This window comes from Ceratotherium simum, chromosome 2 (genome assembly GCF_057802395.1).
Source record: "Ceratotherium simum simum isolate JZ-2026a chromosome 2, ASM5780239v1, whole genome shotgun sequence".
Taxonomy (NCBI): Eukaryota; Metazoa; Chordata; class Mammalia; order Perissodactyla; family Rhinocerotidae; genus Ceratotherium; species Ceratotherium simum.
Genome location: NC_141901.1, coordinates 23,997,086 through 24,020,813, shown reverse-complemented (window position 1 = coordinate 24,020,813; position 23,728 = coordinate 23,997,086). Strand labels below are relative to the sequence as shown.

Genomic DNA, 23,728 nt, shown 5'->3' with positions numbered 1-23,728 from the left:
TTAACATCCTAGATCCACAGAAATAATGCCCGTTGTCTCCTTGGAGGAAAGTGTCAAGCTCCCCTGGTGCTTGTGTTTAACTTTCACCATCTGGAGTTGAACCAAATCAGAGCTTGGCTTCTTGGACCGTCATCAGCATAATCTGTTAGCCTCAGGGCCAGCTCTCAGGCCAGACTCACTAGTCACAAGCAAAATTCAAGGAGACACTCAAGGGGAAATAGGATTATCCAAACCCATCTGCAGGGAAAATTCTAAGAGTGGATCGTGGAGGAGATCAAGCAATGATGTAGTGTCCTGACTCTACAGAACATAGAGAAACAAGGGTCTGGTCTCTCCCATACTTTCCGTTCCATTTTCCACCAGACTAGCGGCTCCTCAGGCTGAGGGGAATATGGCCCAGAAAAACTGTGATGGCACCGACTTATTGGTGATGATGACAGTAGAGCATGATCTGTTAGAAGAAGAAAGAAACTCCCAGTCCTTTAGGGCAGATGGCTGGAAGGAACAATGACCAAGGGAACACGGCAAGACATGAGCTTGAGAGGTGGTTCCAGGTAAGACCAGTTAGGTCCTTGAGTGCTGTGCTGAGAAATGTCATCTTTTTCCAAAAGATCATGGGCAACCCAGGTAAAAGCTCTGCAGCAGACGTGTGACATGATCCCATATGCACTTTAGACAGGTTGCTTTCAGGGCAGACTGAAGGGCAGACTGGAGAAGGCTGGGTGGGGCTGGTTCTGCAAAGCTCGTTAGGAGCTGTTACATGAGGGAAATGGTAATGCTTGAATCATGATCCTGGTGATGGGAATGGATTTGAGGGGACAGTTTCAAGAGATATCAAGGACCTAGAATTTACAGGATTTGGAGGCCAATGGGGTGCAGGAGTTGGTGAGGAAGGAGTCAACAAGTACAAGTTTCTGGATTGGACTGGAGGGATGAGAGCGACAGAGAGGTGAGATACTTCAGCACTGACCTGAACTAAGACAGTAGCAGTGAAGGTGGAGGGAGGGAGTTGGAGGTGTCATCCACACCAGATGTGAGGAGTTAGAGGAGAAAGAAGTGATGACTCCACATTTCTGGCTTGGAAAACTGGGTGATTGGACAATAGTGCCATAGTTCAAGGGACGACTTAAAGGGGAGGGTCAGATTTATAGGGGATGAGTTCAGATGTGGACATGTTGAATTTGAGGTGCCTGTGGGATGTCAAGTTGGGGTGTTTGGAGTGTGGCACTCAGGAGAGAGCTCTGCATTAGAAATACAAATTTGGGAGCTGTGAGTGTTTAGGAGGTGGTAGTTGCTGTTCAAGGATTGAGAAGAGAAAAAGATAGGGATGAAATCCCACTATTTTTTGGTCTAGCTGGACATACAGAGCCCATGACAGAGACTAAGAAGGAAAGTTAGAAAGGTAGAGGGAAAACCAGGAGAGAAAGAAGATACAGAAGTCAGCAGAAGAACAGGTGGCTTAGAATCAGACTGGGAACGGTAGGATAGGGCTAGTCTGTTTTCCTGGTCTCCTGGACACTTTCACGAAGGTGGAATTTCTGCCCATCTACAGCCTGCAAAGCGTGGGCGGCCTTGCTCCGAAACAAGATTGTCCACAGGTGCCCAGGCTGACATTTGAAAAATGGGAACTTGAGCCTAATTGAGGCCCTTCCCCAGCTCTCCTGTCATACCTCCTCCCTGCTCCCCACAAAGGAGATGAAACGTGTCCCTGTGGAGCCCAGCAGGAGGGCAGGACAGGGTGGGGGCAGATGGCTCAGCGCCCCACCGTTTCGTGGCAGGAGTCAGCCACAGCTGTTGGGCGGAGCCTCCTGCAAGTTTTATGGGGGTGAACAATTGGGGATTTGCTGGAGATCAGTGAGGGAGAACACGAGCGCTGGCCCTTCACTGGGTGGACCAGCTACCTTCAGACCCTTGCTGACGGAGGTCTGAGCACCTGGACAGAGGTCATCTCGCTTTATACAACAGTCTTGTACACAATAGTCTTGTCCCTGTGCAATTTTAGAAATCCAGGCATTACTTTAGTTTACCTAAATGACCTAAAACCTGTTGGGATTGTGGAGGATAGACCTGTGCCAGCCTCTGGGGCAGTCCAAATCAGATGACAGCATGCTCTTGGTTTTCCTTTGTTCTTACTGGTGTGACATTTCAGAAAAGTGCCGGGAAGGTGGGGAGGCTGGAGAAATTCAGCTCACACTGCCGAACTCAGGGAAATTTGACTTTTGCACCCAGACAAGAAACACAGACCTGATTTCTGAAAGTTGCAGCATCTTTGTCTTTGCTCTGTGTCAGCATCCGTGTGGCCTGCTGTACAGGGCACAGTGAAGGGCATGACTTGGGTCGTCTGTCTTTCTCCCACCGGCCCTTCCGCAGGTCCTGAGAAACAAGTGGGGCCTTGACGACATTGAAACAGGTCTGCTTGGCTGCTGCTTGGAAGCCTGTATCCATTGGCTTGTCCTTCCTTGTTTTCTCTTGTTTGAGTTCAGGATTCATTTGTGAAGAGCCACTTCTGTTGATCTTGCTTGAGCGCGTGTGCACACTCACATGCATGCTGGAGAGACAGACCTTTGGTTCCAAATTATTTTCTGAAGCATGGCAGCTCTTTTGGGGGCCTCACTGACCCTGGTGGGGCTCAATCATGGCACTAAAGTACTATGGTTTTTTCAAATAACAGGTTCGATGGTAGAGGCAGGTTGGCCGTATCCCCAGCAGGCTGGATTCTGGGCAGATCTTCCAGGAGCTTGGGGCACTGCTGCTTCCTTTTCCCTAGAAAAGCTGAGGCTACTTCCCTGCCCTCATCCACACTTCCTTGTGCCCTTCCTCTCTCTTCCCAGATGCTCCAGGTCCCAAGGCTTTACTGATTGCCCTAATGATGGAACAAATCATCACGATCGGTGACTTATGACAGGGTGAACTGGTGGTCTCTTCTGTCCCCTCCCCACGCCCTCTTTTCCGTTTGGCTGACTGCTTGTCCTATAAGACTAATTCTGGTGTGGTCGCACGGAGGCCTCTTCTCTGCCTCCCTGAGATTGCTGGACTTGCCTCTCTTACAGCACACATCACATTGTTTGTTTTTTTTTCAGTTTTATTGAGATATAATTCACACACAGCACTGTATAAGTTTAAGGTGTATAGCATAATGACAACATACATATATTGTGAATGTGGGGTTTTAAAAAATTGTTGTAAGATAGTCATAACATAAATTTACCAGTTTAGCTATTTTTAAGTGTACCGTTCAGTGGCATTGAGAACATTCACACTGTTGTGCAACTATCATCACCATCCATCTCCAGAACTTCAACTTCTCCAACCGAAATGCCATGTCCATTAAACACAGGATCCCCAGCCCCTGGCAGCTACCATTCTGCTTTCTATCTCTACGAATTTGGCTACTCTAGGTACCTCATAAAGTGGAATCATACAGTATTTATCCTTTTGTGACTGGCTTATTTCACTTAGCATAATGTCCTCAAAGTCCATCCGTGTGGTAGCAGGTATCAAAATTTCCTTCCTTTTTAAGGCTGAATAGTATTTTATTGTAGGTATACACCAGATTTTGTTTATCCATTCATCCACTGATGGACACTTGGGTTGTGTCCACCTTTTGGCCATTGTGAATAATGCTGCTAAGAACATGGGTATACAAATATCTGTTTGAGTTCCTGCTTTTAATTCTTTTGGGTGTGTACCCAGAAGTGGCATTGCTGGATCGTATGGCAATTCTATGTTTAATTTTTTGGGGGAACCACCATACTGATCATATTGTGTCATTTTGAGTCTGTGTCCCCACCAGATTTCCAGAGAAGGGCTACATTCTTCATCTTTGGCTCCACAGTCCTACCTAGCAGACTGTCTGGCACAGGAGATACTCGCTCAGTAAGTGTTTGTTATACTGACTTAAACAACTAAGGAATGCTCTTATTCTAGCCCCAGAGAACTCGCCCCGGAAAGCAAGTAAGAATTTAGGTAAGAGGACTGAGAAGGACGTGATTTCACTCCCTTACTGCCAGTTGTTCTCACATGATGAGGTGAAGAGAAAGCAGATAACCGTTTTTATGGAAAGGAACCATCTGTGATTAAATTGAGGGCAGAGGACAAGGCTGACGTCAGGGCTGTGGGCTGGGTTCTATCAGCTTCTTTCTTTTAAGAGTACCTGGGTTAGCCCCCACACTGAATGCAGTCCTTTTAAGTGTAAGGAAATGTATCCTCCAATCTAAAGTTCATTCTTTCAGCAAGCATGACCCAAGCACTTCTGTGTGCCAGGCCTGTGCTGTGCCCAGGGTACGGGTCCCAGGATGCACAACACAACTCCTGCCCTCACAAGATACAAACAATGACGCTGCCCAATGATTAAGTGGCAAGTGCTGTGGGAGTTCTTGTGGAGTGTTGGGGGGGGGGTGGGCTGCTTAACCCACACTGAGGGAGGTCGGGGAAGGTATCAGCCCCAGGAACGGGAAGGGGATAGTAGTGAGGCTGTTCCAGTCGGGGTGCAGCCTGTGTAAAGAGAGTAAGCCCATAGCATCCTTATCACTCGTGATTCTTATGAGACCCCAAAGATCTCTGCCAGGTTTGAATCCCCCGCACTGTAAGGCTGATGTGTGAGTGAAGCCGTAAAAGATGTTACACTACAATAGGGACATAACGTAGTGTAGCGTGTGTTTAGTACCATATTTTTTAAATTTTGCAGATCACTTTGGTCTCATAGCTTTGTAAGGTAAAGGTCATTTAAAATTTTCAATGATATTTGACTTCATATTATGGGGGAAGTTAAGCCACATTTTGGCTTAAATAGGTCATTGTGGCCACTGTGTGGAAAGGAATTGGAGTGGGGGCAAGACATGGTGAAGAAAATTCTCAGAGCGTGGAGAACGGTACCCACTGACTGAGCACTCCCCATGTATAATGTTAAGAACCTGGATTGTTATTTTAGTAGAAACACTCTGGAGTCACCAAAGTTTTTCATCAGAGACTATTATGAGTTTCCAGTATCCCTCTCCAGAGATGCTGGGTCCTTGGGTCACCATGGCCTTGCCAGGGCTGTCCAGGGACTTTGAGATGGACTTGAAGGTGTGGTGCCTCTTGTTCATTGTTCCAGCCTGTGGAGTCAGCGGGGCAATTACTTGAAGCTGCACCCTGGGGCATTGCTGGGCCCAAACTCAGGTGATGGTAAGAGGCCCGGTTACTCAATGCGAATGGGCCAGTACATGGAGAGAGCCAAGCAGTGACTCTAAGTAGGTTGGGGACTGAGGGGAGCCTGAGGTTCTGGAGCTGCAGGCAGCTTTCTGTGTGGTACCCAAGGCTGCTGGCATGGGTGTGCCGGAGCCAATGGGAGGAGCAGACAAGGTGCAGATGCCACCCATTCTGATGCCTTTCTCTCCCTTCTCATCCAGGTAGTCCATCAGCCTGTCTCTCTTACATCTCCATTGCCTTGTCTTGATTCTGGTTGTCATTTCTTCCCTGGACCATTGCAGAGGCCTTTAATTCCTGGTCTGTCCCACATACTCCAGCCAGAATTAATGTCTGAGAACATTGTTCTGACTCCATAAAAAAACCTTTATTATCTCGTCATCCCCTGTAGAAAACTAAGGGAGGTTAAAGTTCTTTGTTATTGTTTTGTTTTGCATTTATTTAATTACTAAAGATAGCAAGTTTTTCCTCTTTGTCCCAGGTTGGTTTGGCTTTGGTATGCACCATATAGTAGGTACTCAAAGACATCAAGTGAATCCCTATGGGCCACTTTCCCTTCCTGGGAGTCCAAGCTCTGTGAATTGTCAAGGCCTCCTTTCTCTTCCTTGACTCAGATTGTCTCAGATACTTAACCAATGGACAGCCTTCCATTGAGCGATTCCCCATCAGCTTTAAAACCTACTTCTCAGGAAACTACTTTCACCACGTCGTGCTGGGGATTTATTGCAATGGCCGCTATGGCTCGCTGGGCATGAGCCGAAGGGCTGAGCTGATGGACAAGCCGTTGACCTTTCGGACTCTGAGTGACCTCATTTTTGACTTTGAAGACTCGTACAAGAAATACCTGCACACAGTCAAGAAGGTCAAGATTGGGCTGTATGTCCCCCATGAGCCTCATAGCTTCCAGCCCATTGAGTGGAAGCAGCTGGTCCTCAATGTCTCGAAGATGTTGAGGGCTGACATAAGGAAGGAGCTGGAGAAATATGCCAGGGACATGAGAATGAAGGTAGGTGCTGTGAAGGCAAATAAGCAATGCAAGAGAGCTCTTTCCCCTTTCTCTCTCTCTCTCTTCCTCTTGCCCCATGCCCCATATTCTGGGATGGTCAGAAGTTTCTTGAGGTTATCTTGCTTAGTAGCCACCATATTAAAACCAAAAAGGTAAGTCATTCGCTATTTGATATAGACAAAGTCTCTCTTTGCATATACTACTTCAAAAACCAGAGCTAAAGTCAATTTAGATGTTATGTCTTGGCCTGCAATTCCTTCTATGAAATCAAATCTAAAATGTTAGTAATTTTATATTAAGGCTCTAGTTTTGTTTTGTTGTTTTGTCTTTATAATAGGGTGACCGATCACCCCAGTTTCCCAGGACATGAGATTTTCAGTACTTAAAACCGGGAAAGTCCTGGGCAAATCAGGATGAATGAGTCACCCTGCTTTATAATCTATTTCAGAGTCACATTATATCTCTGCTTTGCTTTATAAATTGCAAAGCTCTTTGACATAAAATTCTGACCTAGCATCACACTACCAAATTAAAGAGCCATCACTGCGCTGGTTTTATATGAACTATACTCATAAGCCCTTCTTCTTTCTACCATGTCACTTCCAAGGTGACGTGATGCCCGCTGATCTTTGTCCCTTCAGGGCTTGTGGAATCGCTGAGAGAAAGCCTTAGCAGACACTGAGGACCACAAGGGGAAGGGGTTATGCTGACCTCAGGCTTGGTTTATATTTAGCACCTGGGGACTTGTCATCTTTGCTCTGCGGGACCTGGAATGGAGATTCTCGATAAATTGAAGCCACTCTGTGCATGTGTGTGGGGTGGGAGAGCTGGAGGGAGAACAAGCTGGTTTCTGGGGCAATGCACAAGGGACTCTGCCTTCACGAGAGTGGAACTTGCTGAGCAGTCAAACACAGCCGTAGGAGGCTGAGGCATTGGGCTCTGATTCTCTCTCTGCCAGGGAAAAGGGGGCACAGTGTGATCGTGTCACCCCCGGGAAGTGGCACCCTTGCTTCTTGCCAGTGCAGAATGCGAGAGGAACATCTGTGTCTCAGACCTCCTCCTCTGGAAGTCTTTCAGCTCAGTGCCTTCTAAACCATGGGATCATGAATGGGCTGGGGGCTGGGATGCTGTGCTGTAGGAAGATGTGAGGGCGGGATCTGTTAGGAACCAGTGTAGTAACTCCTCATATGTCCTTCAGATCCTGAAACCGGCAAGTGCCCACTCTCCAACCCAAGTGAGAAGCCGGGGGAAATCCCTGTCCCCTCGAAGGAGACAGGCAAGCCCCCCGAGACGGCTCGGCAGGCGAGACAAGTCGTGAGTAGCATTTCCTCTTTCTCAACTCAGGACCCAACACACACATTCGTGGGGCTGTCCTGGCCCATGGGGACAAAGCTGTGTCCTGGGCTTGGCATTTGAACCAGACCGAGATCTCCAAGAGGACTGCCCCTCATGCAGGGGACAGCTCTCATGGAAAAGATTCACCATGCACATCACTCCCATTGCTCTTACGCTACTGACTATCAGTTGTAGACACAGATGGAGGGATAAGCCTTAGGCAGCATGAGGTGAAGAATAGCCCGAAATCCCGGCAGCATGGAAGGAGCCCTGGGCTTAGAATTAGGACACCTGGGTCTGGAGCCAGCTCAGCTGCTTATGAGCTCTGTGACCTTATGCATGTCATGTTACCTTTACGGGCTTAAGTTCTCTCACCCCAAAAATGAGATTGTTAGAATTGATGAATTTCCTAAAGCCCAGCAGAATTTCTGGCTCAGCAGAAAATGTGATCGCCCTTCGCAGATGGCGGCATCAGAAATACCCACAGGCTCATCTTCTTCCTTGGCTGACTCTGCTCTCCCCTGTTTTAGCCCTGAAGCTAGTGATTCCACACCTACTTCTCAGGTCAAAATGACCCACTTAAGAAATGGCAGATTGGAGGGGCCGGCCCGGTGGTGCAAGTGGTTAAGTGTGCGTGCTCCGCTGCGGCGGCCCGGGGTTCGCCGGTTCGGATCCCAGGTGTGCACTGATGCACCGCTTGGCAAGCCATGCTGTGGCGGCGTCCCATATAAAGTGGAGGAAGATGGGCACGGATGTTAGCCCAGGGCCAGTCTTCCTCAGCAAAAAAAGAGGAGGATGGGCAGATGTTAGCACAGGGCTGATCTCACACACACACAGAAAAAGAAATGGCAGATTGGAGATGCTGAGGATGCCCAGATTAACCCGTGATAATCTACGAGCAAATATTTGGGCAATAATTATACAAGGAAAAAAATAATACTTTTATTACTAATAGCAGCATGCTGTGTCACATGAGGTTCTCACCATGTTGGGGACCATGTGGTACAGTGCACAGAGGTCCAGGGTGAGCCCCAGCTCTGCTGCGCCATGAGCCTTGTGCCTGGGCAATCCTTAGGGAGCCTTAGTTTCCTCATCTGTCAAAGAGGATAAAAATGCTTCCCCTGCCTATCTCACCAGGTGCTTGTAAGAAGCAAGTTAGAAAATGCAGTGAGAGTGATTTGTTAATGGTGAACTGCTTTTACACAGTGTATTCTTATTATCACATCAATCCCTGTAGAGTAAACAGGGAGAGTTTTACAGTTTTCCTTTTCAGATGAAGAAACCAGGACCCACAAAAGATTTGTTATCTGGTGCTAAGTCTTGTGCAGCTGGTCAGTGATGGTCCTGGGGCTAGAACCCAGGTCCCCTGACCCCGGGAAGGTGGCAGGGGAAGGGAGTATTGGTTCTGTTTTTGGAAGAACGGGAGGGGACGAAGTATTGTCAGGTCCAAGGAAGGTTCCTTGTTTGATTCCCTTCCACTCCCCACTGCTGACCCCAGGGTTCAGCATCTACAGCCAGGAAGGCCTTGGCTAAAATGACTGGAGTCCAGGGTTTGAAAGGGGAGGAAGATGACGGGGGAGGGCTGGGGGCTCCTGCAGCAAGAGAAACTGGAGATCAGGATGGTTTCAGCATAGGTTTGTCCTTTTAGGGAGCAGGACTGCTTCAAACCTTTCACACATGGCCTCTGACCCTAATCCTGCCCATGATGCTGACCGCTGCTTTTGACTCTTGACCCTGACCCTAACCCCAGCTCTCCTCTCTGATTCAGACATCCATTCACTCAACAAAGTAGCAGTTGTCTCAGAGGACTATGAACATGTAAGCCCTCCCCAGAGGGTCATTTAGCATAGAGCGAGTGACCCAGAAATAGGAATCTGGTTGCTCATGAAGCAGGGGCGGGGGGGCCCTGTAGTCTGATTTATTATCCTTTCTGCCCATGGAGGGCTGAGTTCTTCCTGAGGCACTCCCAGTCTTCAGCAAACACTGAACAGTCCGTAAAGTCCTGTCTGCCTTCTAGACTGGAGTCCAGAGCACACGAAACCCTAAGCATTCTACCGGATGGATTTCCGCACAGAATGGCAGCTGTTGGTTTTTAAGGTGATTCCTGTTGGATCCATTTTGCTGGGATCCACAGGAACTTGGCAGTCCAAGGCATGTTAAGTTTTTAACCAGAAAAAGTTACGATGATTGCCCAGGGAGAGTAAAGCCAATAAGATTGTAGAGCCTGGTTGTGGAGACAGAAGTCAGGGTGATAAGCTAAGTGGTGGTGGTGGTAGTGGTGGTTTGAGAAGAGTGGAGGAAGAAGGTGAGCTTGGAGTTTCGGTTGTGGAATTTGAGGTGCTTCCTAGGCATCCGGGGGAGTGTCCTAGAAGCTGCTGAAAATGCAGATCAGGAGTTTGAGCAAGTTGGGGAATAGAGATAATGATGTTAGTGCCATCTACCTAGAAGTGACAGTTCAAATGATAGCTGGATAAGTTTGTGAGGAAAGAAAGAAGAGAGAATAGAAAAAGAAGTGATGTCAAGGCCCTGAGTAGGCCAGAGGAAGAAGAACCAGAACAGGAGATGGGGAAGGAATAGTCAGAGAGAGAGAGGGTGGATCAGGAGTGTGAAGGGGCATGCCCCTGCCTGCAGAAGACAGCTGTTAAGAGGGTGGGAGCCAAGGAAGGGGGGAAATCAGGGAGGGTTTAAGGTGGGTGAGGAGGTAGAAGTTGAGGGACTGTATGTTCCATGGCGTTTATCCTACTGGTGAAGGAGGCTGAGTCATCAATGGCAGTGAGGAAGACAGGGCGGGTTATCAGTACCGGGTGATGAAAGGGCTTCACGCAGCACGAGGGCCCAGCTGAGGAGAGATAGAAGGATCCTATAAGCCTGTCCCCCAACTTGAGCAAGCATAGAATCACCAGAGGGCTTGTTACAACAGATTGGCGGGTCCTCCCCCAGTGCTTCTGATTCCGCAGATCTGGGTGGGGCCTAAGAACGTGCTGTGCTAACAACTTCTCGGGATGCTGATGCTGCTGGTCCGGGGACCACACTTGGAGATCCACCGTTTGATCAGTCAGAATGGGAGAACTGATTTGGGGGTTGACCTTAAAAAATAACAGAACGTCAAGATGAAGGTGTTGAGTCTGCTGAGAGGGGCAGATGACGCCATCGAGTGTGATTTAGGGGCTCAGCCCTGCGCAGTCCTGCCTGGGCCTTGAGATAATGTGGTTGCTGAGGTGAAGTTACAGGGTGTGACCCTGGCCTGGCCCTCATGGTTGGGCCCCACTGAAGTCACTCTGGGAGGAGCCCAACTGTCATTCTCTTGGGGGCCAGATAGAGAATCCTGGTTCTCAGTCATCCCCAGGCCATGCCCATAGCCTAATCTCTGGCTACTTTGTCATGCAGCCAAGGCAAGTGACCAGGCCGCGCCTGCAGACGACAGCTGTTAGACAGTTGAATGCAAAGCCACTTTCTAGTGTCGGGCCCACTCGCCCTCTCCCCTCCTGCCCACCTAAAGCATGGGAGTGGGCCTGGGAATGGGGAGGAAGACTAGGGAGAGGGCAGTAGTCACCAGAGGGGTCAGGGAGGAAGACCTGCAGGAAGGTGGGGATTCAATTCCATCACGCTCCTCCCTCCATGCCCCGGAGTCCATCCCAGCCCCAGCAAGGCAGTCCCCGGGAGCACAGAGGTGATGGCTCATGGTTCAGGAAAACATACACTTTTAAAAAATGGTGAAAAGTGGCTGCAACCAGCCCCTGAATCCCCCAGACCCATGCCCCGTCCCCACAGCCCTTTCTCCTGGGCAGAGCACTGATTCCCAGGAGTCTTCCTTCAGGAACTCTTTCCAATGGGTCAGAATTTGGGGCTCTTTTTTTCCACAACGGTCAGGTGGCCTTGGGAGCGTTTGACCATTGAGGGAGCCCAGGTGGCTTGTGGGTTCCTGTGGACAATTTGATATGAGCAAATCCAGTAGGACCATGGTTAGTCTTGGTGGTGGAAGCTGTTGCTACCAGTTTTCTCTTTTCCCAGTGTTGGGAGGTTAGGAGGGGAATCTAGAGGGCAAATATCTTGGCTGAAGTTTCAAAATGGATTGAGGTGTTATAAGGAGGGAAGATTCTCTCCCCAGTTCGTCCTAAATCCTGACTTCTGAGTCCAGGGCTGGGCAAGGGATTACAGGGGCTACCATGTAGGAAGAGAAAAGAGAGATGCAGGAGATGAGAGGAAAATGAAGGGCTGCTAGCGGTGGGGCCCCCAAGAAGAACTGGAGCACAAACCCCTCCCTCCTGCTCCAGATCCCAGCTTCCGCCATTGCTACAGGCTAGAACCCAGGACACCTGGTTCCTGCAGGTGTTTCTGGAGAAAAGCAGCTTTTCAGCTTCTGCCTACGGCCTTCAGCAAGCAGGCTTTTCTCCAGGTAATCTTGCTTTTGGCGAAGAAACGAGAAAGTGACCGATTTGGTTATGACCCAATAACTCCACCAAGCTCTGGGCATCCTACTTACTGTAGAATGGTCAGGTCTAGGAAGGAGTTGGTGACTCTATCATTATGTTATTATTTCAGCATTACATAAGGCCATCAAGTCACTTCTAAATGTGTTGGGTGCCATAATGAGGCTTGGGAGTGGCCCAAAGGTTGGAAAATTACCATAACAGGCAAGAGGCCCACCAGCTGTGAGGGCCCAGCCTGTGTCTGTGCGTGGATAATTTTAGTGGCTTTATTTTAGTGGCTTTATTTTAGTGGCTTTTTATCCCCGTCCACCTCCTCCTTGCAGCTGGAGCTACTTCCAGCCCTGCATTCCTCTCCATTTTTGCACTTGTCTGAATAATCCTTCTGGAAAGGAGGATCGGTGTCATTGGGTTGACAAAAGAGTCAGCTGAGTGGAAGGCAAGTAGCAATGACTGCGCTAGCATCAGCTGAGGCAGAGTTTCAAGAGGGAAACAGGGGCTCCCCCATCCCTCCGCCCACGGGTCCTTTTTCTCACTCTGCTTCTCTAGGAGTGTTTAAAGCACTTTCCAAACAGAATAGGCAAGGTGTTTCCTGTGGTTCTTAAAGAAGCAGGGAGATAGAGGTTGAGATCCATGTTTAAAAGGCCTTCCGTGAACTGAAACCAACTCCTTCACAACTCTGGGCCTCAGTCTCCTTGCAGCTCTTCACTGAGGGGCATTCACCATGGTTCTCAGCAGGGACCAGGATGCCATCTGGGGGAGAAGGGTTAGAAATGCCTCGGAGGGGAAGTTTTTGCTTATCACAGTGATAGCAGGCGCTCCCATTAGGGCCGGGGACCAGGTTCGGTAAATGTCCTGCAAAATTCAGGACTATCCTCCCCCATAAAGAATGGTCTGCCTAAAATGCCAAGAGTGTCCCCGCTGAGAACCATGCATGCCCCCTGGGGTCCTGTCCATCTCTGGTGGTGCACGGCTCTTGGCTGCTGCCTGGGACCTGAACCTGGGAGAGCAGGGGTGAGCAGACAGTGGTTTTCTGGCTCGGCTGCCTGTGTGAGCATGAAAACAGCTCATGCCAATTGCAGTGAACACGTGGAACATTCTTCTAAATTGGGGCAAGAGTCCCTGAGGACCGATGAGAACATCTTTGTCTTCTCTCCCCTGTCCAGCTCCTTTTTCCCTCTGTCCCTCCTCTGCTCTTTGCTATTCATGATTCTTTTCCTCCCTCTTTGCTTTCCCTTCTTCGTCATCTGTCTCTATGATGGTTCATGGCTCTAGTGGGCTTTGCTCGCCCTGCTGGAGACCCGCAGGGTCACTGAGGTTACTAAGCCCCACCTTTCACTGCTGGGCCACAAGCTAGACAATGGAATTCCTGCTCCATTCTGTCATGAAGGATCATGCAGATGCCTCCAGGCATCTGGTTGAGTGAGGCCCCAAGTCGTTTCTAAATGAAGTCATAATGAAGTCATAGAGAATCAATTTGGTTCCATGGTCTAATCACATTGAAGACATTTTGAATGGGGCCCAAGAAGTCATTCTCTTTAGATCCCAAAGGAAAATTATTCCCAAGAGTGGAAAGGAGAAAATTCCTTAGCATGGAAGGTGGAGAGGGGAAAAAAAAGAGAGAGACAGCTAGAAAGGCTGTGGAGAGAGAAGTAAAACCTCTAAGATGATGTGGAGTTTCTTTCCAGAAGCCCAGAGAAGGTAGCTTCCAACTCAGAGGACTGCCCAGCTTAGTTCTCCATGGGATTTCATATGGTCCAGGGCCCCCAGGAATGCTTGAAGAAACCAGGACAGAGTGATGGGCCTTTTCAGGAAAGACCGCCACAGGCAGTGAGCCAGGAGCCTCCAGACCTGACTGTTGTAGATAGTCCACACGGGGTTGGGGTTCCTCAAGGGGTTCTCTGTCACAGAAAGGAGAGGTGAGATCAGAGCCGGGAAGATGTGCCCTGGAATCTCAAACAGTGGCCTGTGGCTCTTGGTCTCTGGCCAGAGCCTCCTGCCTGGGGAGGGCTTGAAAGAAAGGGCAAAGGGCTGGGGATCTCTTCAGAGCCGAATCTTGGCTGAGATCTGATTACACAGTAACTTCAGCTGTCTGTCTGTCAGCTGCCAGCAGTGGTGCCTGCAGTCCTGGGAAGTAAGGAATGTGAGTGAGGAGCAGGACTAGCTTTGAATGAGGGTGACAGGTGGGAAGGAACTGCTCCCCCATCCCAGCCTTCCTCCAGCTGAGGCCTACCCAAATAGGCCATAAATCCTAAATGGGGGCCTGGCCTGACCTAATTCCCGCCAGACTAGACAAGACAGGAGGGCCTGGGGTCTCCACTTAAAACTTGTAAATGCTGGGCCAACACCACCCCTGATTTAATCTGTTCCATACCCTTAGCACTGAGGACTGAGAGGTTAATGTTAGAGTTGCACCTTATGTCCCTTTCTAGAATCCTGAGTCCTTGTGAGTGTGTTTGTGTGTGAGGGTGATGGGCATGTGCACTCCCCCCGCAGGAGTTGTGACCTCAGGGGAAACAGGAGCAAGAAGCATGAATCGACTGACTGGTGGCCTGTGCGTCCCCATCAGGCAGCCCTGAATTGGACATAGATGGGCTATGTCCCTGAAGTATCTCATACTCAGAGGGGAGAAGCAAGAGGTAAATTTCCATTGGAAGAAAGGGAATGGACTTGAGCTCCACTGAGATCAGAAACTATCTGTCTTGGTAACCCCAAGACCTACAAGGTACTTGACACAAAGTGTTGCTTGATAAATTCTTGTGAATGAGTAAATAGCAAGCAAGTTTCAGGAGCCCCGCTCTCCTGGCTGCCACTCAGGCCCATGACGCATCCTGCCCAACAACAGCTGAGCAGAGAGAGGGGGGTGACACGGCCCTTAGTCAGAGGTGCAGAAAAGGGACTGGGGGATTTAGAGGGCACCCTACAGGCTGTCCTTCCACTTACTGCTTCTTGTCTTAAACCCAGTCTCACACAGACACACACCACCTTCTTCAGCCCCAGGATGTGATGTCATCCTCACTTCAGTCCCCAGCACGCTGCCATCACTTTCTGGTTCTGAGGCTTCTTGTGGCTTCACTGATACCAACATCCAGTCCAGCTGCGCTCTTCCTGGGCACGGAGGCTGCCTCAGGGTGTGTGAAAGACTAGATGTGCTGCCTGGCACACGTAGGAGATGGTTCACTCTCCCTGAACTGTCAAGGTTTAGGTAGCAGCGGCGAATACTAGTAGTATTTCCCACAGAATACCTTGGAATTCTGTGGGAATCTATGGAACCACCACCCCATCCTCCGCAACCTACCTCCCCCTCTGAACAGCCTCTGCCACAGCTGACTCCTGGGATGCAGGCCGAGGTTGGGGTTAAGGGGAGACTTGGGACCAGGCCATCAAGCAGTCACCCTAGTTCACCCAGGATACATTTACATGACGACAGCTGAGGCTGGGATTATCCATTTGTGTGCAGAGAGAAGAGCCCCCTCCTTCCTTCCACAAAGTGTGTCAAAGGAAACTTCAAGTCCCCAACTCTGTTTCCCTTAAAACAAAAGGCGGCCTGAGAGCCTTTCAAAAGGAAATCCTTTGATTTTTTTTTTCCTTGTTTGGACTGGGGAGGGGTTTGGAGAAATGTATTGTTCAGTCTAAAATAATAACTCTGGATCTGATGAGAGGTTCTGGGCAAGTGCAGACCCAGCTGAATCATCATCCTGGTGCCTGTGTTTCTTAAAAATAAATCCCCTTGCAATATCCTAATTATAGCTGGGGGAGCACTTGGAAGAGGCCTCTCCACACACAACAGCGCACCCAGCTCTGGCCCAGAGACGAGCTGGCAAGGACTGAACAGTATTTCTGGCTGGGCCCTACAGGCAGGTGGCATGCTGTGATAACCCACTTCTGCCCCTCGCCAGGCCAGGAAATTGCAGCCAGTGTTGCTGTAAAAGAAAAGGGTTTCATCTTCCAGGCAGTTCACCGGGTATCTCAGTTTAACTCATTTTCTGCCAGTATTAGCCTTTTTTTTCCTCTGGGTTCTGGGTAACTGGGGGGAAGTGGGAGGGGTGGGGATACAGAGGGAGGAGACAACGTATTCCCTTTCCTTTGGAAGCCCTCAAGCTGTCGGTGCAGCACCACATTCAGCTTTACAAGTAGGTGGGTTCCCCAAGTGGCTTTCAGAGGTAAGGTAAAGCTGCTACTATATAGAAAAAAAAATTCTTCCTACTCGTTAATTCTTAGAATGTTGTCATGGTGACTTGAATTCCTAGCTTTGGACTTTGTTAGAATAAAAATATCCCATGATAAAGGTAACATAATGAAGCCCTATCAGCCATTTACATGTTAGTGAGAACTTGACCAAAGTTTATTGAGAAGTAGAGGATATTCAACAGTGGAGATTCATAGATGAATTTACTTGATCCCTGTTCTCAAGTTGTTCAGTCTCCAAGGCAGGCACAAGGATTATGAGCCTGCAGGCTTCTTTAACAGATATACAAAAGGAAATGCCATAGCATACAGAGCAAGGAGCAATGCATTGTGAGGGAAGGAAGTCAGAAAATACTTCATGGGAGAAGTGCCATGTGGGTTGGACCTTGAAGGGATGACAGGAAGACATGGGGGAGGGCATTCCATAGCCAAGGTACAGAGGCAGGAGAGGCCGTGGTGTCATCCTCAGATGCTTGGGAGGATGTTTTGCGTGGGGAATGGGAGGATGGGGGCAGTTTGCATCATACTTAAGGGCACGCGCTCTAGATCCTGGGGACGAACCCTGGCTCCACCACTTGCTAACCCTATGACTTTGCTTTGAGCAAGTCCCCTGACTTTCAGCCCCTCTTTTTCTTCCTCTGTAAGACAGGTAGTCACAGTATCAACCCCATAAGGTTAGGGTGAGAATGAATCCACGTAAACCTCTTAGAAGAATGCCTGGCACAGAGTAAGTGCCTGATAAATAAAAGCTATGTCTAATGGTGATTTCTCAGCATCTGGAAGGTGTGGGGGGACTGATGGAGGTGCCAAGGAAAGGTCTAGAAAAAGGAGGCCAAAGACCCCCAAATGCAAGTGTATCTGTTTTCAAGGGTGCCAATAACAGAACGTAGGTAAAGGTACAGGGTGAAGTTTTAAGAACACACAGACTTGAAAAAATGTGGTGAAAATTCTGTTCCTCGCCACTGAGGGGCTTGAAAGGGGGGAAGTCAGATGAGTGGCCAAAAAATGGCTCCTGAGGAGGTGGCACGCCTGTGGCCAGTGGCCTCTGGCTGGATGCTGCAGCAATCCCAAGAAAGCCCACATAAGGCCTGAGGGGCAGGGTTTGTTCTCTCCTGGACCCACCCTGTCGCCTGTCCTGCCACCGGCATTCCAGCAGGTGCTGCTGGTCCCGGGACTGAGGGAGAGAATGTAGCTCAGTGCGGTGCAATTCCTACACCTGAACAACAGTAGGAAGCTGTCTAACTAGCATTATTTTCATATATGAAGGGCAGCACATTTAGTTTCAGAAGGAGAAGTGTGACTTGGTGTTGAGGAAGAGGCCAGGCCAGGAAGAAAGCATGTGCAAGAAAGTTCAGAAACTGGGGCGAGCTAATTGGTAGGTGCTGCAGGGACCCCGGAAACAAGGGATTCTCTTGTTAGGCACATGGAATTGCCTAATTTTCAGAGACAGTGGAGATCTAAAGGGCCACCATGGCTTAGGTCCTACGTAGTGTGCAGGGCTCCAGGAAAGAAGACTGACTCTTAGAAGTGAGTCTCCAGACTTCATTTAGGGTGTGGCCGCTTCTCCCGAGTGGAATTATAGAGAACTTGCTAGGAACATCTTCTTATTCGTACTAACCTTCCTCAGGCTGATGCAACACCCACCGCTGTTACTAGCATCAGTCTGAATTAGCGTTGTATTAGTGAGTTAATGGAGGGAAGTGGTACCAGTTAGGATCAGGTCTGGCCATGGGCAAGGTTAGGTTGAAGCTATGCACCATAATGTGACTCTCAGGACGCTCAGCAGAGGTGGTAGGGAGCTTCTTACTGCTTTGCCTCTTTAGTGTGCCACCTCGAGGGCCAAGCTCCAGCCATCACTTCCACAAGAAAGAAGAGAAGGGGAGAGAAAAAGATGAAGGGCACGTGCCAGGTGTCTTTTGAAGAGGTGCCCTGGTAACTGACTACCACAGCACACTTCCACTTCAGTCTCATTGGCTACAACTTAGTCCAACGCCTGCCCGGCCTCAGGGAGGCTGGGAAATGTAGTTTGTATTCTAGGCAGCTCTGTGCCCAGTGTGGATGCTGAGGGGCAACTAACAGACTGGGCCACACACAGATCATTAAAAACATCAGCTAAGAAAATCATCCAATACAAATGTAATTTATATTTGGATAAGGAATATATGCTTACATAGTTATACTACCAGGAGATGTAGAGAGGAAATCATATCTTAATTGCTCTACGAAATGACCCCCATTTGATCCTTTTCTAAAGCAAGGAACGCATACGGGTACTTCAAGCTTATCCTTTTGCAAGTGAATTTTTGATTAAAGTGGGGCACACTGAGGAGGGATGTAGATTTATCTTTCTAACCACATTTGCCTTAGGCTGATGCTAACTGATGGGGAGTCTGCTTGAGGCAAAAAGCCCCATATTAGGTATTTGTAAAGAGGACACCACCCAGGAAAGGAAACAAAACAGAGACTTCATTTCAGGCTTTATGACAAAATGGATAAGGTACGTATGGACTCTGAACCTGACTTGTCTGCAAGAACCCTAGTTCTGTCCAGATTACTGGGCTGAGTACTAGGGCAGAAATATAAGTTTGTTTGAACCTGAAGCAAAAGTGTGCTCCTTTTAGCCATCTACTTAAGAATGGTCCTCACAGTGGCCCCTGGGAGCCACTCTGCCAGGCTTGTAGGCAGCGGCTCTGTTCATCTCCAGGGAATGTATGGGCTGGAGGCCCCCATCACCCTGAAGGTCAGAAGCCTTGAGCTCTTTGATACAACAAGCGGGGGCTACACGCAAGAAAGTGCTGGGATTTCTACCCACAGTCAGCCATATTTATCAGCATCATCTGTGAGTTCCGGGCACCATGAGAAGAGACAAAGAAATGAGGCGTGGTTCCTGACCAATAAAGCAGGGCACGTGGTGAAGCTGAGAAATATGTCCCATGCAACACGGAGAAAAGTAAAATTACAAGTCATTTTAGTAGTGCTGGGTGGCAAGTCAGAGGTTTCTTGACCACTTGCAATAATCGAGTTTCAGAGAGGATGATCACAGACTGTTGATGACTAGGCAGAGATGGGACATCTCTAAAAAAAAAAAAGAGAGAAAGTCAAAGGAGGGAGAGGGGGAAAGAGAGAATAAGAAGATGTAGGGTGGTAGAATTTGTTGCCCAAATTTGAGCCTAATGTCCTTGATTAAGCAGCACCCTTGATAGAAGCTAGCTATTGATTTCTGGTTCTGTCAACATTGAATGAGTTGGACCACATTCGTGACAGGGGAAAACCATTTGCTGTTAGGAAATCGTTCGAAGGTATAAATCAAGAAACTTTTAAACAATTATATTTTCATTTCGGTCTCTTTTTTAACACTTAAAACAAGGTTCATGTGTAACCTAGAAATGTCTTTGATCTTTTTACAAAGATGGCTAAATATGAAACTTTTGAAGTAGAACTCACTAGACATATTGCATATCCTAAACTTGGTTTATAGTCTTGGTTATTTCTTATCAAAGGTGAGAAGAGGCTCATTAAGAAATGGAAAAATTATGAGATAAATTGTGAGAATGCTCAGGCATAGTTTTATATTGGGAAGTATGTAGGCAATGTCTTTATGAAGACAGATGACGTGCTCCTGAATGATTTTTTCCCCCAGGTTGATGTACTTTCTTACATGACTTCACATAAATGCTTAGGTGTAGTTTTATATTGGAAAGTACTTTAGAAAATGTATTTAGGGAAGAGAGATGATTTGCCACTGAATGATTTTCCACATTGACATGCTTTTTCAGATGAATTCTAAAAGATTCACCCTGATTTTAGGTATTCAAGCCCGGAATAGTAACCCTCTATCAAAGACAACTGAGAATCTCTCCACGAAAATCTGAGTCACCTGTGATGTCTGGTAGTTGCTGGGCTTCCCCCAGGGCACCAACACTAGGAAGCCAAGGTTTCAAGGAGATTTGGCTCAGATTTTTAGTTCTGCTGTAATATATTTGACTTTTTAGACCTTCCCAAATTTTACAGATACTGTGTTTTAGAAGTTATAGTGTGACCAAATTCAGGCTTGAAGTTGAACAAATTCATTTGGCAGCCTGTAAATTTTTTGGCACTCGACGCTGGAAAGCCTGTTAAAATGTTCCCTAAAACCTAGAAAGGTGGACTTGAGAACAAGAGGTAGAGTTGGGAGCTCAGGCTGGCAGCAGGTCTCAGGAGGGGGCGGAAGACTGAGTAGAGGCCCCTGAAAATACTGACTGATATTTCTCTCCCATCCCTTCTCCCCTCTCCTCTTAGGCCTGCGCTGCCAGAAAAGAAAGTGGGTGATCTCAGCACTCTGAATGAAGTGGGCTATCAAATCCGAATTTAGGCAAGCCATACCAGCCAGCAAGAGGGCTTCTATGGTGCTTCTCTCTGCACTTTACCCAGCACCTTCAGGAGGAACTGCAACTATTTATTGAGAACTTGTGAATTTTATTTTTAAGGATTCACTTGGAAGTAGAATCTGAGTGGGTGGTAACAATTAACTTTAAAAAATTCACAAAAGGGCAACCATGAAAAAGCCTACAGTAATAAACCCCACTGGGGTTGGACTGTCTCCCTCACTCCAGACAGAATGATGATACTGTAACTGTAGTTTATATTTTTCCATTTACCTACTTTCTTTTACTTGCTTTGAACATTATGCCTCATCAGTAGTAAATGTTCATGAAATCCTCCCTTCCACTTTTGATATAGTAAGGCAACTCAATCAGTATTAATGTCTTTTTCAGCAATAACAGAGGCAAAGATTGGTGGGATTTTTTTTTTAAGCAGTCAATATTACCTCAGCATCTTGGCATCAGATATGCAAACTTAATGGTGTTTTGGTTTTTTTATATTCTATTTGTATTGTTTCCCCAATATTTCCCATGGGGATCTTCACAAAGTTTGGAATTTTTTCCTGGTGCACACATGTGATGAGATTTAAGGTATTATATGCAAGTGTTTTACTAAAAAGCACTGAAATTCTTCTGGCAATACAGGAAACCATTTTCAGGATCTTGCAGTTACTTCTTTCCTAATCTTTCTTAAAGCATTCTCTGATAGCAATTTTTATTCTTTCAAAACAAAACAGGAAGCACGTTCAGAAGCTAGTCTATGTTCTGTCACTAACATTTAAACTTTGCAGACTCCAGCAAAAAGCACAAGAGGTCCTGTGCTGTTATTGCGATTACCTCTGACAAAAACACTCAGAAAGGCAGAGGCCAGGAGTGAATCAGTAGGTCTTGAGAACCAGATAACCTTTCTGTTCACATTTCATCTGATTTTTAAACTGAGTCAGGCCTTGATTCTGAAGGACTCACTGTTGTTAGAGATGTGGTCTGATGTCTTATATTAAGACCAGATGTGGCATGATGTGATTATTTTCCAATACCTTGCTTTTAGGTACCACTTCATGACACTGAGGAACTGGTATTGGGAAATGCAATGAATTAGAAAAGCAGAACCTTTTTTTAAAATGGAAAAGTCTTTGGGTACAGTTTTATACCTTACAGCGTGATTTAGTCCATGAAGCACTGTATGAGTGTCTGGCCTGCATATGGTAGTTACAGTGTAACTTCTGGCTGCAGCCCACACAGAATAACTCTAACAGCATCCCAAGTCTGTGTGTCATCAAAAGCAGGAGTACAGCTTCTATCTCATTTGTTTTATCTTAGCAGCCATACCAACTCATGAGACCAAAAGGCACATGTAAGTGAAGTCTGCCAGTCAACAGAAGAGTTATTTCAGTCTCCGTGTTTCCCCTCTGGCTTTCCTTGACTGAAGGTGATTTTAGGAAGGGAGTATAAAAATCAGAATCTGCTCAGATTCTTTACCAATAAAACCTCATGGAAAGAAAAGGACTTCTTCCTTCAGCCATGCACACATGAGCTCTCTTTACCCTAAAAATCAATGTTATTAATGGAAAGTAGCGTTTTCTTTAAAAAGAAGTCGGATGTCCTGTACATGAAAAGGAACCAAGTAAGTGTACATCTCAATTAGATAAAAATACAGCATAAGTTAAAAATTCTGAACTTAATCACTTCAAGAATAGTATTATCAGTTAGCAGAGTTTAAAATGAGTTATCTTTGTTTATCTTCACAAGACAAACCCATTTGCAGCCTCATGGCCACATGTGTTTAGATGTTTGGGGTAGTCAGTGAATCATTTCCTTCTCATTCTAAAACAATACTGACTTAGCTCTCTCTCTCTGAGATATAAGATAAGATATATATGGATATATATATCTTCTGTTTATCAATCTGAAACTTTATTATATCCAACAGTATACTACTAATAACATTGCAGCCATTCTAAGAGCTTGGAAGAGGATTTTCCAAGTATTACTTAAGTACTGTCCCATCTAAAATATAGAATGTCAATAGTTGCATAGCCTCTTGGTTCCCACAAAAAAGGAGAAAAGAATAGGAATACAAACTGTTTTTAATATGCTGATGAATAAGCCTTAAAATTGCCAACTGGCTTGATCATTCAATTAGTAACCTGATTTCTTCCACACTTACTCTTTGATTTTAAGATTCATTTCCCCAAAGCAAGAGTTAGTCACAGAAACATGAAAATTAATTTAAAATGTTCTTAGTTGTCATTCTATTTTTATTGCTTATGGACTAGGCTAATTTCTAAAAGATATGGAAAAGGCACCAAACTTCTAAATTCTAGTGCAGTAATTTAATTAAAATGATAGTAAGGCAAGGGAAAAAAAAATATGACATGATTTATCCCCAAAATTGATTTTAAAACTGGCTATAATTCAAAAGACAAAAAATAAAACTATGAAATGATGTGAAATCTAATCTTTAAAAAAGCTATTAATGCAAGAGAAATTTTATGCTTAAGGCCATTATGGCAATATATGCAAAGTTTAAATGAATGACAGAAATCTTGATTTTAGACTACACATTGTGCTGTTTTGAGTACACTTTACTTCAGAAAGTGATATTTAGTATTTTCTATACACTCTGAAATCATGAGCATTTCACTTTTTCTAAGTCAATTATTTCATAAGGATTTTATTAATAGATATTGGTAAATAGAACTTTGGAAATCTTAATTCAGTATTCTTACTATACCCGAGGCTTTTGTAAGCTATAGTTTTATGTACAACCTTGTACAGTTTTTTTGACATACAATTCCGAATCTTGTTTATTCTCTTGGACTTTGTTCTGGCCAATACATTTTTTTTAAATCTTTAAAAAGAACTGTGATTGTTTTAGTGGGTATTTTTCTAAGTAAATGAGAACTTGTATAATGGTATTTTAGAGAATGCCAGATAAGTGCATGTTTCAAGTTAATGTCTTTCTCATTACTTGTATGTTTATACACAGCATGAGACTTTAATAAAACCATCCTGGAAACTTAAGGACTGGTTTTCTTCTAAAAATGTAAGATGGTATAATTTTTTTTTCTTGTCCTCTGATTACATACTTGTCCTAGTAAACTAATTTGTCACTCTCTCACCTTTGTCTTCTACAATTTTCAGACTCTATACTAAACATCACTCTATTGTGGCACGTTAATTCACTTATATTTTAGCATCACCCTAAGTAATAAAGGCTGAAA

General features: G+C 46.4%; 1 protein-coding gene across 5 annotated transcripts in view; it reads left to right on the top strand.

The window, feature by feature from the left end:
* Positions 1-23,622, top strand: part of VASH2 (vasohibin 2) — a 37,510-nt gene extending 13,888 nt beyond the window's left edge. For 3 of the 5 annotated variants that reach the window (XM_087439177.1, XM_087439169.1, XM_087439187.1), the window contains 3 exons: positions 5,812-6,193; positions 7,392-7,507; positions 14,452-15,973. In XM_087439177.1, coding sequence (XP_087295303.1) covers positions 5,812-6,193; positions 7,392-7,507; positions 14,452-14,545 — 592 coding nt within the window. In that variant the 3' untranslated portion in view covers positions 14,546-15,973. Of the gene's footprint in view, positions 1-5,811; positions 6,194-7,391; positions 7,508-14,451; positions 15,974-20,421 lie in introns of those variants that run through there. The other 2 variants (XM_087439191.1, XM_087439182.1) reach the window with 1 other exon arrangement.
* Positions 23,623-23,728: the final 106 nt, after the last annotated feature.